The 15427-nt window shown below is 40.2% G+C and overlaps 2 protein-coding genes across 2 annotated transcripts; both read left to right on the top strand.

Moving 5' to 3' along the window:
- The first annotated feature begins 501 nt into the window (after window positions 1-501).
- LOC310927167 (V-type proton ATPase catalytic subunit A-like) lies at window positions 502-8566 on the top strand. The gene is made up of 15 exons (XM_083889452.1): window positions 502-623; window positions 2066-2174; window positions 2278-2406; window positions 2573-2787; window positions 2883-3020; window positions 3114-3265; window positions 3379-3541; window positions 3632-3740; window positions 5624-5746; window positions 5836-5950; window positions 6100-6163; window positions 6250-6453; window positions 6640-6734; window positions 7341-7512; window positions 8000-8566. The coding sequence occupies exons 2-15, from the start codon at window positions 2093-2095 to the stop codon at window positions 8090-8092; spliced, it is 1854 nt and encodes a 617-aa protein (XP_083745578.1). The 5' UTR covers window positions 502-623; window positions 2066-2092; the 3' UTR covers window positions 8093-8566.
- Window positions 8567-10741: 2175 nt separating this feature from the next.
- LOC310926833 (palmitoyltransferase ZDHHC23-A-like) lies at window positions 10742-15132 on the top strand (the record flags this gene model as incomplete). The annotated part of the gene is made up of 5 exons (XM_083889037.1): window positions 10742-10862; window positions 11680-11813; window positions 12496-13101; window positions 14120-14287; window positions 14859-15132. Exons 2-5 carry the CDS (start codon window positions 11695-11697, stop codon window positions 15130-15132), a joined length of 1167 nt encoding a protein of 388 aa, XP_083745163.1. The 5' UTR covers window positions 10742-10862; window positions 11680-11694.
- Window positions 15133-15427: the final 295 nt, after the last annotated feature.

Below are 15427 nucleotides of genomic sequence, written 5' to 3'. Positions count from 1 at the left end.
CTCTGCCTAGTGTTTCCTCATTTGCAAACTGGTTTTGACCACAGAAGATTTTTATTGTCAAACCGGTTATCAGAGTATAAACGTGTGAACATATTGTGCTGTCAGCGCCATCTATATCGAAATGGAGAGGTAATGAAATACACATACCATTTCTCTCTGTTTTTTAAAAAATGTGTTTTGATTTTTAAATTATTTGTATTTCTGTTTTGTGTGTAGGGTTGTGAATCACTGTTACACTGTTTGTGTTTGTAGTGCTATACAAACAATAACGTTTGAGGGCTTTGAATACATTTTAACGTGTATCGTGTACTTTAAGGCTTTGTTTATAGAGCAAGTACACAGGCTTAATGCAGTATGTCTGATGGGAGCAAATAATAGAATACTACAGTTGATTGTTCCACTTGTGTCCACTAGAGTTCAGTAATGTCTTCTTGTGGAGAAGCGAACGAATCAAAAACTCTCGAGGTGCGGACGCCATTTTGGATCTTTTACATTGGAGCGGAGGAAGTGCGTTGAACCACAATGGAGATGTTTTCGTCTTGAGACAGTTTAGTCGCTGCAGGTGATTGGATCAGTGAAGCTTCTCAGGCTGCTACGGTACAGACGTACTACACCAAGACGAGGTAGCATTCACACGTACAGTATGTGCTTTTTAACTGTTCGGGGTCTTGTACGAAAATACTGTGTAAATATTCGTAATTTAGGTGAAGGTAAATGTGATGTGATGAGGAGAACGGCTAAGTGTACGCTAGCTAGTCACCTGACTTAGACGCGCATACACACAATTCAGCCTTATCATGGACCATATGTATTTGTGGTAAGAGAGCTGGTTGTAAAACATGTCTTTATCGACCTGATAGAAACTTCCTCAGTCATTTTACCCTGCTGTCTGTTTAACACTGGGTTTGAAGCTGAGTTTTAGCTCCAGCTGAGTCACCTGACACTGCATTACCTGGTCATTCATTTCTCAACGGGCTCTCCATCTTAATACCTCCCACCAGTGGTTCTCAATCTTTGTATACCAAGTACCACCTGAGAAAATATTCAGCTCTCAGCATTATTGCCAACATTATTTATAGTGGTGTAAATATGTAGAGCAAAGTCAGCTACAGACCTTTCACAGGAGGCAGATTTATTCCCAATAAGAGGATTTGCTCTCTCATCATCCTCTTGTCCCTCTCGTATGCTTCAGACTAGAGGTGAGAATCACAGGGTACCTCACAATATGATAGGCGGTACATGGTCCACGGTATCAATAATATCACGGTACAACGATTCCTCGATAATCAATGTATTGCAACGCAATCATATAGCGATACATCACGATGCCTGTGTAACTGAAGAAAACAAAACGCCTGTGAAAAGTTGAAAATGCAGGATTTATTCTATTTATTCACAACATAGAGAACAAAGTGCATCAGGTAACTTCCGCCCAAGTTTCCCTCATTCATTTGAATAGTGCCAGTGTGAGGAGACATCAAGTAGCAAGTAGATGGGTTAGTCCTTTTAGTCCACTTTAAAGCGCCTTAATTTGTTCATTAAAATATTGATTGTTACCCTGGTGTATCGATTATCATATTGGACTAGGATGGATGACAACATATCACCAAATTAATATTATGACCCTCTCACCCCCCACTTCAGACACTGTTATAGCCAAATAAGATTAAGATGGAGTGAGGGATAAGGTGACTCTTATTCTTATTTATTAATTTTCTGTGCGCTCTGGTCAAAATTCCTCATCTCCAATCCGATCACATACCTTACAGTAGAACTGTATTTCTGATTCTCCTCCCAAGTACCACCAGAGGAAGCTCAGGTACTACTGGTGGTACACTTACCACAGTTTGATCCTCTGACGGCTCTAAAACTATCAAAGCATATTTTAAAATTATTGCAATAAATTGTGAATTACAATTAATTTTGGCTGGATAATCATGATGGGAAGTTGTTATTGTTCAAGCTTGGACTGGTTACTATGAACAGTCAGTAATGATGTTGACTTTATGTCTACAATGTGTATTTAAAACTCAACGCTATCTATGTTTCATATTTATTCTTCAAGGGAATTCTCAGGAGGAAATCTATCAAGATGGATACCTCAAAACTTCCAAGGATCCAGGATGAGGAGCGAGAAAGCGAGTTTGGATATGTTCATGGGGTTTCTGGACCAGGTCTGGTTTATTTCTCTCTGTCTGCAAATGGCTAGATTTGGAGTTTATTTGCTTAGCAGCTTTAATTGTGTATATTTTGACTTTCTTTTGTTTTTCAAACCAGTGGTCACAGCTACCGCAATGGCAGGAGCCGCCATGTATGAGCTGGTTCGTGTTGGTCACAGTGAGCTTGTGGGAGAAATCATTCGTTTAGAGGGAGACATGGCAACTATTCAGGTCTATGAGGAGACATGTATCCTTTCTGCTGCCATGTTAATGTCTCTTTAGTCGAACTTTTAGCAAACTTTTCATGATCTTACATCAGACTCATGCCACAGTGAACATTCAATAAGTTATTGACATGACTGATACTTAATGTGCTTGCAGTTTGTGTTGTTTTTCCTAACACCTTGCTGCAGCTGGTGTGTCAGTTGGTGACCCTGTCCTCCGGACAGGAAAACCCCTGTCTGTAGAGTTAGGACCTGGAATCATGGGCTCCATCTTTGATGGTATCCAGCGTCCACTAAAAGACATCAATGACATCACCAATAGTATCTATATTCCAAGAGGAGTTAACATAGGAGCTCTCAACAGAGATATAAAGTGGGAGTTTACCCCAGGCCAGAGTCTTCGGGTAAGAAAATAAAGTTTCATTTGTTGTTAATATTGATGTCTGTCTTCTTCTACTCTTACTGACAACTCAGTAATTTGACATGATCATCTCTCCAGGTTGGCAGTCACATGACAGGTGGTGATATATATGGCATGGTTTTCGAAAACTCTTTAATCAAGCACAAGCTGATGCTTCCACCTCGCAACAGAGGCACCGTTACATACTTGGCCCCACCGGGACATTACGACATTTCTGTGAGTGTTTTTGTCCTGAATCAGAATGCTCTCCTGAATGCTGAAATAATAATAATAATAATGCAACAATTTCCTTGTGTGATTGCTTTCTAGGATGTGGTTCTGGAACTTGAATTTGAAAGTGTGAAGGAAAAGTTCACCATGATGCAGGTGTGGCCAGTACGACAAATTCGCCCAGTAACAGAGAAACTGCCTGCTAATCATCCGCTGCTGACTGGTCAGAGAGTTCTGGATGCACTTTTCCCGTGAGTATATAGCCACAGATGTTAATCATTCCTCCCTCCATTGTGGAAGCAAACATCTTAACATGCTGTTGGAGAAACCTATTTTAAGCTGTGTAAAACTTTGTGCACTATAGCTGCGTGCAGGGCGGTACCACTGCTATTCCAGGAGCCTTCGGATGTGGAAAGACTGTGATCTCTCAGTCTTTGTCCAAGTATTCTAACAGTGACGTTATTATCTACGTCGGTTGTGGAGAGCGTGGAAATGAAATGTCTGAAGTGCTGCGGGATTTTCCGGAGGTTTGTGGATTTCTGTCACACATAGTGTGTGATCAGCTGCTTTTGTCACCAGTGTTGAGCTTGACGTTTACACTGTTCTCACTAAAACAGCTTACTATGGAAGTTGATGGCAAGGTTGAGAGCATCATGAAGAGGACAGCACTGGTTGCTAATACATCCAACATGCCTGTGGCTGCTAGAGAGGCTTCCATTTATACAGGTACAAGACATTCATTCACATGTCCAATTTTTTTATTATTATTTATTTATGTCTAATTTGAAAATATTGAAAATGATGAGAAGGTGGGATTCTGAACTTCCCTGCTAAATCTGGAAAACTAAGAAATACCATTCTTATAGCGATATTTAAAGTTTTCCAGGCCTTTGTTAAACCATACTAAAAAAGTGGGTTCAGCTAGAGCTGAAACTGAAATAAGAGCTTATTCATAAAGCGAGGGTCATCAAAATTTGGGGAATAAATATTGACTAATATTAGCTGTACCTGAAACAATTTGCCTGAGAGTATTAAGTATCTGCCATTAGCATCAGAGGTGCATTTAAAAGGTGGAAATTGAGTTGATGTAGCAATTAAAATCACAATCCCCCTGGCCTTAGAATTGAAGTTGGAGTGAAATATCTCAGAGACCATGGACATTTAAGCCTAACCTGATCTTTAGTACGCATGTGTTTTTTGTAGAAAAAAAAACGCACAATAGTAAATAAAACAAGCAGAACAGTGAAGAACAACAAACACTCCACCCCACCCACCCCCAAGGCACTTACAAGTCCATCCCCAAACGATAAAGAACACAGTGCTGACTCCACAGGGAGTCAAATTCCTAATAGAGACACTAGCGCCTATTACTTTACTAGTTTATTACTAGGGCTCCTGCGAACTTAACAACAATATGGAGTGAGTCACATACTATATCAACATATCTATTTCCACTTCAAACATAGAACTTAAAGCGTGGAATAGTTAAATCTGTGAGATTTAGAAAAGAATGCTGTGGTGGCCTCTGGTGATTTAAATTCCTTCATGGAGCCATCATGCATAACACGGAGATGCGCCGGGTAGAGCAGACCAAACTGTATCCCTGGTATCTCACGAAGTTGGTGCCATCTTTGCAGTATGGTCAGGAAAGATGGATATAGACATCTCGCCAACCTTGATCTGTTGTTGGGCTCTGTTGCAATTTCTTATTTAAAGCTCCCATAGAGCGGTCCTATTGCACAGATATGTGAGTTATGCAGGTCTAGTTGCATACATTAACTTGTTTTTATGGTCAAAAACCTCTGAGTTGCTGCAAATGATCCAAAATCTCTCCTCACTGAAGCTCTCGTCAGCCACGCTGTTTCAGACCAAAATCTCACCCCCAGAATACGGACTGTGTTGTGACTGGCCAGCCAGTGAGGGCTTTCCCAAATGTCTTGTGATTGGCCAGGTACCTGGAAGTGACTTAATTAGCACATCAGCTCTCAGAAGCGCAGATCCCCCTCTGGAACGGTGGATGCACTGCTACTCATTATCAAAACATTGTTTTAACAATGTTTAAAAATGGTTTTGTCACGACTCCCCACCGCAGTCCCTTTTTACGCCTTTGACCCGAGTCGGACCCAGAGTCAGAAGACACTGTCGCAACGAACGTTCTTCTTCTTCTGCTGTTCAATGTACGTAACCGGATGTGCCCGGACTAGTGCCTAGAGCAGAAGGATCTGCTGTTCATGAGACGGTATCCTTACGTCAAGATACCAGGCTTTTTCAGACCGCTTGCAGAGAATACAATATAGCACAGCGTTCTCAGCAGTGGCTGAACTGTTTGTTTTTAAACTTTAGGGCTTCATAAACGAGGTAATGGTGCAGATACACACCAAAAAACAGCGTTAATTGGAACTTCCGGTCTATGGGAGCTTTAAAAAAAAAAAAAAATGGAAGCAAAACAAATTATTTATTTTTGCAACAACCTGGAAATCCATTGATTTGATCCATTGGATTATGTTATGGCTCAGAAAATCCTTTTGTCCGTTTCTTATGTGCAGTTGCCTCAAGAATCTAAATGTACTGAAATAATCGTAATACATTGTATAAACTCTCCTATGCAGGCATCACACTGTCAGAATACTTTCGAGATATGGGTTATAATGTGAGCATGATGGCAGACTCGACATCTCGATGGGCTGAAGCTCTGAGAGAAATCTCTGGGAGATTGGCCGAAATGCCTGCTGGTAAGTATTTCTGTCTTTTTTTGACACACAGTAGCTGCAGCTACAGCTGTTAAGTAGCAGTTACAAAACGTATTTGTATTCCTTTGTAGACAGCGGTTACCCTGCCTACCTGGGTGCCAGGCTCGCCTCCTTCTACGAACGCGCTGGACGTGTGAAGTGTCTGGGAAATCCAGAGAGAGAAGGCAGCGTCAGCATTGTGGGAGCGTGAGTTGACTTCTGTTTTATTTCCAGCTCTTGGGACTGTGTGTTGTGCTAAAGGATTGTGAAAAACTGAGTTTTGAGTTTTAGACATGCAAAGTACAAAATATAACATCTGTTTGTATGTGGACTTTCCCTTAAATAATTCTTGGTAGTGTGTCGCCCCCTGGTGGAGATTTCTCAGACCCTGTCACTTCAGCCACATTGGGAATTGTTCAGGTAAGTAATGGATAACATAACGTTTGACCTATAGTCATTGTGTTTTCATGCGTCAGCTTTGTTTTTTTGCTTTGTTTTTTTTGCAGGTTTTCTGGGGCTTGGACAAAAAGCTGGCTCAGAGGAAACACTTCCCTTCTGTAAACTGGCTGATTAGCTACAGCAAGTACACGCGAGCTCTGGACGAATATTACGACAAACATTTCCAAGAGTTTGTACCTCTCCGTACAAAAGCCAAAGAGATTCTACAAGAGGAGGAGGACCTGGCTGAAATTGTACAGCTTGTAGGCAAGGTGAGGCAGAACTGTAGAATCAATCATTAAAATCATTCTAATCTGCTAAGAAATATAATGACGGAGGGGAGGGGGGCACTTTAAATTTATGAAATTTAAAGTGGCAAATCTACAAGAAAAAAAAACTGGCCCTAAAACATGTCATAAAATACATGAGGACTGATCTTTTTTCTTCTTTTTTGATAGGCCTCCCTCGCTGAGACGGACAAGATCACTCTAGAAGTTGCTAAACTGATCAAAGATGACTTCCTGCAGCAGAATGGTTATACTCCCTATGACAGGTGAAAACAAACAACTCAACAACCACAAACTTCCAAGGAACAGGTTTGCGTTTCCAGCTCAGGAATTGAGGTTTTCTACCTCCAGGTTTTAAAATAATCCTGTTCACACATGTAAAGCTCTCAAAAACATCGTTTGTCCTCCTGACAACACACAATCTCGCTGTCTTGTGCTGTCAAAAGCATGCCAACAGGTGGCGATGTTAACTGTATGGCCTTTCGGGCAATTGAAAACAAGATTTAAAAAAAACATCACTGCCTATTAAAATAGTAAAGCAAAAACAAATATGTAAGTCTGTAATCTTTAGCACACTACACAACTTCTCATATCAACAAACATGATATCACACACAGATGACAAACAGAGGGGACACCTTGTGCACATGTTACAAGTGTGATATTACAAGCCAAACACCCTGTCCTCTACAAGGAAGTGGGAGGCACCTAAATATATGTAAAAAATGTGTGCACACAGGAACAAAGATAATTGTTCAGGCACTCATAAAGTATGTATTTAAAGTGTCAATATGGGTAATGGTCAGTTAATAAATCAGAGACTCTTTTTCCTTAACCGTTGAACTTCACAAAGTCTTCTCTTCCTGCACACAGATTCTGTCCTTTCTACAAAACTGTGGGAGTCCTCTCCAACATGATTGCTTTCTACGACATGGCCCGACACGCCGTCGAGTCCACAGCACAGAGTGACAACAAAATCACGTGGGCGATAATCAAGGAACATATGGGAGAGATCCTGTACAAGATCAGCTCCATGAAGTTCAAGGTACACAACTGTTCCCTAAATTTTTAGAAGCGATGACCATACAGTCAGGTCCATAAATATTGGGACATAGACACAATTCTCTTCTTCTTGGATTTATACACCACTACAATGGATTTGAAATGAAACAAACACGATGTTCTTCAACTTTCAGCTTTAATTTCAGGGTATTCACATCCAAATCAGGTGAACGGTGTAGGTACAACAACACTTTCTATATGTGACTCCCACTTTTTAGGGGACCAAAAGTAATTGGACAAACTAAACAATCATAAATCAAACTTTCATTGTTTCCTGCTTGGTTGCAAATCCTTTGCAGTCAATTACAGCCTGAAGTCTCGTTTCATTTCAAATCCATTGTAGTGGTATATAGAGCCAAAAAGAAGAGAATTGTGTCGATGTCCCAATATTTATGGACCTGACTGTATGCCATGTTTGTTTTATGCTATTTGTCTTTATAACTCTTTGACTCATTTTATTAATTCTTCAGGACCCTGTGAAGGACGGTGAAGCTAAAATCAAAGCAGAATATGCTCAGTTGCTGGAGGACATGCAGAACGCCTTCCGGACTCTGGAGGAATAAGTTTCTCTCCTCATATTTCTCCCAATTACCCAAAGTTAAGTGCAGCACAGTGCAGATTTAACTGGCCTCAGTCATGCAAACATCCTTTTCCTTGGTGTTAATGTGCCCTTAAACATTCCATGACCTGGAAAAAAAAAAGTACTTTTTGTCTTTCATTTTTGACTTGCAGTCTTCAAAAGCACACAGGGCCCTGAAAAAACAATGGCTGCTTCACTGCAGTTTAGTGCAGCACATACGGATCATCATGTTGTGGTTATAATCAGCAAGCACCAATCAGGTGCTGCACTTGCACTTAACTCTAATGTTGCAACAAGTGGAAAGGGACATTTCTTTTCTTCCAGATGTGACAGTGATAATTATAAATCATTATTTGGAACATGCATAAAGGGACAGATGCACTGTTATATCAGGGAGTTTAAAGGATTCTTCCCCCTCTGACCTCTTAAGTGTGATAGTGATGTTGTGGACTATGTACTTGATATTGTGCAAATATGTGAATGGATGAATCTGTTAGAGTTGTGTTGTCACAGATGTTATATTCATGGTATATGTCGTCTGAAATAAATGCAGATATACCAGAAATAATCAAATTCATGCTGAGGTTTTATTGTTTTTTTTATATTTAAATATATTATGCACAATCACTTTTTCTCTTTAAGTGTAAGAGTTGACATTCATGCCACAGACATGTAATAAAGGACCTTTACCTCTAGGTGGTGCACATGTTGCTACAGGGTGACTTGTTTAGCCTATACTATCATATTCTATTTAGTTTCTTGAACTATAATAAAGAGATACAATAGGAATAACACTGACATCACCATGTAATTTATGTATGTCATGAAATAATGTTTTATGGTCTCCGCCATAAGATAGCATATATTGTGATTTCATTCTTTATGATACAAAATCTCACAAGTTATTGTTGGAAAAGAAAATGTGAATGTGTGTGTGACCTGACTGATTTAATGATTTCACACCAAAAAGTAGATTTTTCCATGGACCGTTCTTTCATTTCTAAGGTAAAAACTGCTGTTCCAGAACCACATTGTCCCGTTGCGTTGCCCTGCATTCACCCATCATGCGTCAGTAGTTGCAAATACAGCATTTTAGAAGTTTTCTGATGTATTATGTCCGTCATCTACCGTCAGCTCAGTCTGTTGTCTATGAACTCGTAGCATTAATTCCTCCAAAATAGATTAGAGACTGTATCTCAGGTTCCGGGCTCCATCAAGACTAATGGAAGCTCAACCCTCAGGAGCAAGAGCAGCATCTTTTCTCTGCATTGATTCACTCCATCCAGAATCACACTAGTGCAGACATTAAGAGGTTAAGTGGTCTCAGAATAATACCAGCCTATAGTTTATAATGCTGCTGCCTCTCTCTCTTATTGTCTCTCAGCAAATGAGTAAAAAGAGCATTAACAAAGCTACATCTGCATTTGCTGACCGGAAAGCATAGGAAGGCGTGGTCTTCCTTCAGTGGAGCTTTTCATAAGTGAATTTTATGTGTGGCTTCTGTGGCTTGCCATTTGACACAAGTAAACTCACAAATTGCCCGATTCCTTTGAGTTTTAGTTCAGAATTGTTACTATTGGTTATCTTTACCTGACCATAACTTATATCCTACCAGCTCATCCACTGTTGTCCATTCAACGAGCTGTTACTCGTGGTGTGTATGTTTTTGAATGGTAAAAAGCAGCATCTTACTATCTGACTATCTGGTCTGAATCACTTAAATTTTTTAAGTTTATATCAACAACGTGCTGTACAATCAATACAAAATATAAACAATAATGACATCAGAAATAGCTATGTATCCACAATAAATACCAAGGTATCTTGTTCTGCCAGCACTGAAATACGGATAAGTTTTTGTCTTCTAGTGTTTGTGCACCTCTGTTGTATAGCTATGATCTTGGCATTTGTATTCATCTGAAAACTGCATTCAAACTTGAGATGGCAAAACAGAATGTTCGCGATGAGTAAGAATTTGACCCCTGGTGTGAAACACATGCTGGGTTGTATTTGAGCCCATGCTCTGCTGCTTGACAGCAGTGAACACAGGAGCCTGTCCTGCCATTGGACACTGAACAACAAAACACACCCTACTAGAGTTTTCTGAGCGTTAGTTGCAAGATCAGTTTGCGTGTGGGAGGAAATATGATCCCAGAGGGTGGGGCTGCCCCTGGATCATCATCGCTCCCTCTCTCATCTATGAGTGCCTGTCATGTTTCTCATGCGCACCCTTGTCCAGCTCAGTGTGGATTTATCAGGGCTGCTGCGGCGGCTTTGGAACACCTCCACAAATCTCCCTCAGCTGTGGGAAGAGGTATGAAAGGCTCCTGGCCCTCTGATATTTTCAGCCGTTAAAGGTAGTGCCTATATTTACCATGCATGCCTTAAACTTAAAAAGGTCAGGAATTTGAACAGTTAGCCTGAGAAGGACTTGTAAACTATTAAACGATTACATGAGGACGTTGTCTCGTCTGGAAAAGTGAGCCGGCAGATGCAACACAATATCAAACCACTTGTCAGGGGGGAGTCCAAGCTGCGCTGTGTTGGGACACCGTGGGAATCCAAGTCATGAAAACCATCTCACTGGACTGTTTCAGTGTCAGCGCCGCAGCAGCAGCACAGAACAAACCTGCCAATTTCCTTTTTTTTTGTGAAATTAGGAATCATCTTTTTAGTTTTTCCCATCTGGGAAGAGTAAATCTGACTTTTCAGTCTGCTTGAATTGATGGTTTTGTATTTTTCTTTTTCAGAAGGTAAGTCAATAGTTGGATTATTAATAAATATATCTTTAAGTAGTTAGGTAGCTCAGTGGTAGAGCGAGTTGTCTTTCAGCTCAAAGGTTATGGGTTTGATTCCAGGCTCCACTAGTCTACATGCCGATGTGTCCTTGGGCAAGATACTTAAACAACTGTAGTGTAAAGCAGCTTTGAGTGGTCATCAAGACTAGAAAAGCACTACAGAGATACAGACCATTTACTATTTTATGATATATAGTCATACTAAAGCTGTTCAGTTTAAGATAATTTAGTAAAACAAACAGATCAAAACTTCCTGGATGTTTGTTTCAGTTTTTGAAGGGAACAGTAAAAGCAGTCTGCAGACTGAAATAATAACTCACTCAAGTCAAGTAAATCTCAGTGTTCAGGACATGACTTGGTCTTGCTGGCCCAGATACTTTGTCCCTGTTGACACGGCGGCCTTGTTTCAACAAATTACATGAGAATCTCCTGAGATTCTGATTCTTTTGATGATTATCGTTAGATGTACATGTTGGGTCCACTGTTACAGATGTAATGTATATTATAGACAGGCGGATGTATAATCCAGATAATATACTCTATGTACAAATGTGTATTCTGAATAATAGTAAGGGTTAATACTTTGTTTAGGCAGCCCAAATGAACAGAAACCAATGCCTTAAAGGGATAGATGAGTGCCTGGAAGATGCATGAAGATTATTAGTGGTTAGATTCATCTCCTGCACTAATGCGTTGGCAATTGCTCTTGACAATACCGTTGATGAAGTTATGTGTTGAATCAACAGCCTGTCAACATTTCTGTCATCTTCAGGAAGAGGAAGCCATTATGAAATGGGAGAAGTTAAAGCCTCCAGAGCCAGACGATGCTATGTGCTGCTGTGAATGTGACATCTATCAGTATGGAAGCTGCTGTGACTGTGAAGATTTGGATGAAGCCTTCAACAGGTACAAGCGCTGAGGAACACAGACATATACTGACGTGCATTTGTGAGAGAAGGCAAGTGATGCTTGATCAACAGACTTTACAGAGTACACTGCCATCACCAAGAAACAGCTTGGCACACAATGATGAACAAAAAACCCTCACCTGCTGAAGCTCACAATATCTTTTATATAAGAAAATATTCACCACTTTTTCTTACCATTCTATGGAAGCCCATTTCCGCCACTTGGGGGAAAAACTGCCAGATACCAAGTCAAACTTATGAGAGAGAAAGTCATAATTATGAGAAATGAAGTCGTAATTTTGAGATTTAAAGTTGTAGTTTTGAGATTTAAAGTCATCATTTTGGGATTTTAAGTCATAATTATGAGATTTAAAGTTGTAATTTTTAGATTTTAAGTCGAAGTTATGAGATTAAAAAGTCATAATTATGAGATAAAAAGTCATAATTATGAGATTTAAAGTCGTAATTTTGAGATTTTAAGTCGAAGTAATGAGATTAAAAAGTCATAATTATGAGATAAAAAGTCAAAATTAGGAGATACTATCTCCTAATTCTGAGATAGAAAGTCATTATAAGAGTCATAAGAGATTTATTATGAGAATCTCATAATTATAATAAAAATGTTTCTTTATGTATACATATATAAAACATCTACTTCTCCATTGCTGTGTGAACTGTAGGTGGCTGAAGGACAGACCATCTAAAGGTGTATGTCAGTCCTCTGTTCTTGGGGCTGTGATTGACAACCTGGAGATCTCCTTGATCCCAGCTCTGGTGCTCCTGCCTCTCCTGCTTCAGGTTGCATCACTGCATTACCTGCTGGGCATCATCATCCTCACAGCTCTGCCCAGCCTGGTCCTCTGGTACTACTATGCCACGCACCGGAGGAAGAGACGCACCCTCTTCTTCCTCACCCTTGCACTCTACTCTCTGGCCTACATGTATTACCTCTTCATCACAGAGATTTTACCACTTGGGGACGTCAGCCCGCTGCAGGTGTGCACTGTGACTGCTGGGATGTTCCTCACCATTGGCTCTCTCATTCACACCAAGCGAGGCCCAGGTTTTGTGACCACTTCTCTGTGTGAGAGGCACAACAAGGACTCTGCACAGCTTATTGGAGCCACTCAGTCGGACGCCGCCTCCTCGAACAGGAATGAAACAAAAGCAGCCCCGACATCAAAATGGAGCAGGTGCTCTGTGTGCAAAATAGTGCGACCCCCACGTGCTGGACACTGTCGAACCTGTGGTTCCTGCATCCAGCGTCTGGACCACCACTGTATCTGGTGGGTTAGATTTATCTTACATATGTATTTCATGTGTATGTGCATGTATGTGTGTATGCTATTTTTGCAGTGTGCATTTTCACCACACATTGGTTTATAATAACTAACACACACCATCTTTCAAACTACTACTGTTAACACTTTTAAAGGTGCCATATGTAAGAATGTGGCCAAAAAACCCTTACTACATTCAAATTCAAAATACAGAGGTCTTTTAGGTTTCGTTTTCTGACGTAACTGGCAACCCATGGTAGACGGCGGTAGGTGGCGCCACATGCCAAAACATGATTTGCAGTTTGCAAAAGATTTTTTTTAATGAAAATATTTTGTCTGTACTGTTGTTGTTGGTGAGTTCAGTTTGTTATATGAACATTATTCCTCAGTCTCTGTGACATATTAGGAGGATTTTATGGCCAGTTGTTTTAGATTTATTACACAATGAACCTTTAAATTAAACTTACTGCTTTTAGTGTCAATAAGACCCTCTGATGCTCTATAAAAGCCTGAATTTATTTGGGCCTCTCCAAAAAAAGGACAATTTCAACAGAATGTAAAAACATATTAATCTTGTGGGAACATTTGTCTTTAGAAGATGAAAACGAATTAAAACGGGTCACCGCAAAATGTCTGGAGAGAGCATGAACACTGAGCTCAGTCCACCAGTGACGATAAGGTCATAGGTTCACATTATCTTTAATAACCATTTGCTTGTGTGCTTTGGCAGAACAAGACGCCTCCCTGCAGTGCACAATGTCAAGATCATTCAAGATGATAATGTCAGTTTTATGAGGAATCATTATACTGTACATCACATGCACGACTGATAAATTGTCTCAGCTTTAACCACTGTTGTCTGCAATACACTAACAACCTAAAAAGGCAAAACAAAATGTCCAGTTTTGAATGCTGCTCGTACATGGCATTACTTTTAAACACAACAGGTGTATGGAGCTATAATAGCATGGTCTAACAGGTGTATTCTTGTGTGTGTGTGTGCGTACATGTTGAGGTGTTGCAGGATAAACAGCTGCGTTGGACGAGCAAACCACCGCAGTTTCCTGCTCACGCTGTCTGTGTTCGTGCTGACGTCCCTGTACGGGATCAGACTGGTGCTTTTCAGCCTCTGTCCTCAGCAGTACGTCATGACGGCTCTCTTCTACTGCCCCAGCGTGTACAGTCAGTCCAGGTACAGCACTTTTTTATATCACCCAACAACAGGTGACTGAAAATGAAGTCCATTTTGAAAAGGTGGCTCTCAAGGTAATGCAAACTTTAATCTACTGCCTTAACCCTTTAAGGTACGCACCAAGAAAAAAGCAATTTTTTTTTATTATTTTATTATTTTATTTACTTATGACAACCATAATGACAATATATATATTTTATTATTATTATTTAGACCATACAGTATTTCACTTGCAGACCTCTACCAAACGGTTGAGACGTCTGTTCATAATAAACCTGGTCTGCATAATTCATAATGTACAACATTCAGAACATTCACGAGTCACATTAAGTGTTAGTGAGTTCAGCTTGATGCATTTTTCAATGAGATATAGTGACTTAAAGTGTGGTCGACCAAATGGTTGAGTAGAACCTTAAATGGTTAAGTCATTAGATGACAGAAGTGTCCACTTCCAATTGACTAATAAAGAAAACAATTGACAGATATCGTGAAAATAACCATTAGTTGCAGCCCTATTTCAAACATTATGTTATATTGTGATAATATTTTCCTCCATTCTTTGTTTCCACAGCACGGCACTTTGCTTCACCTGTGCTTGGTACAGCAGCATTGTTACAGGTGGGCTGCTTTACCTGTTAGTGGTGCAAGTTATTAATATCAGCTTCAACGTGACGGAGCGGGAGTCTCAGCTGGCTCTGAGGAACAAAATGGGCCAGATCCGCCTGTGGGGACTCGTCGTGGTCACAGGAGAACATTCACGTGGCTTCTGTCAGAACTGGGTTGAGTTCCTCACAATGACAGATGCCTCAGCTCCCCCTCAATCCAGCCTCACTGACTTGGTCTAGTTGTGCCTAACGACTTTTTCAATTGGTCTTCTTCCTCTTCAGTTATGATAAATACAAACTGTTTCCCTTGAAAATATCTTACAGGGCAATATTAAGGCACAGTACTAGTCTTGACTTGAAGTTTTTTTCACAAGCTACAAACACTGTCATGTTATTTTAGTTTTCTCTTCCTGAACAAAGAGAATGTGATTTCTGCTGCCTGCTGATTTCTATGTATTTTATTCCACTCATCCTGTTGAATAATTTTTGAATACATGAATAAAAAATGTGGAGGTGGTGTGAGTGTGTCTCTTCC

This window comes from Microchirus variegatus, assembly GCF_963457635.1.
Source record: "Microchirus variegatus genome assembly, chromosome: 5".
Classification (NCBI taxonomy): Eukaryota; Metazoa; Chordata; class Actinopteri; order Pleuronectiformes; family Soleidae; genus Microchirus; species Microchirus variegatus.
Note: the sequence above shows the minus strand (reverse complement) of the source record. Positions and strands in the feature narration are given on the sequence as shown.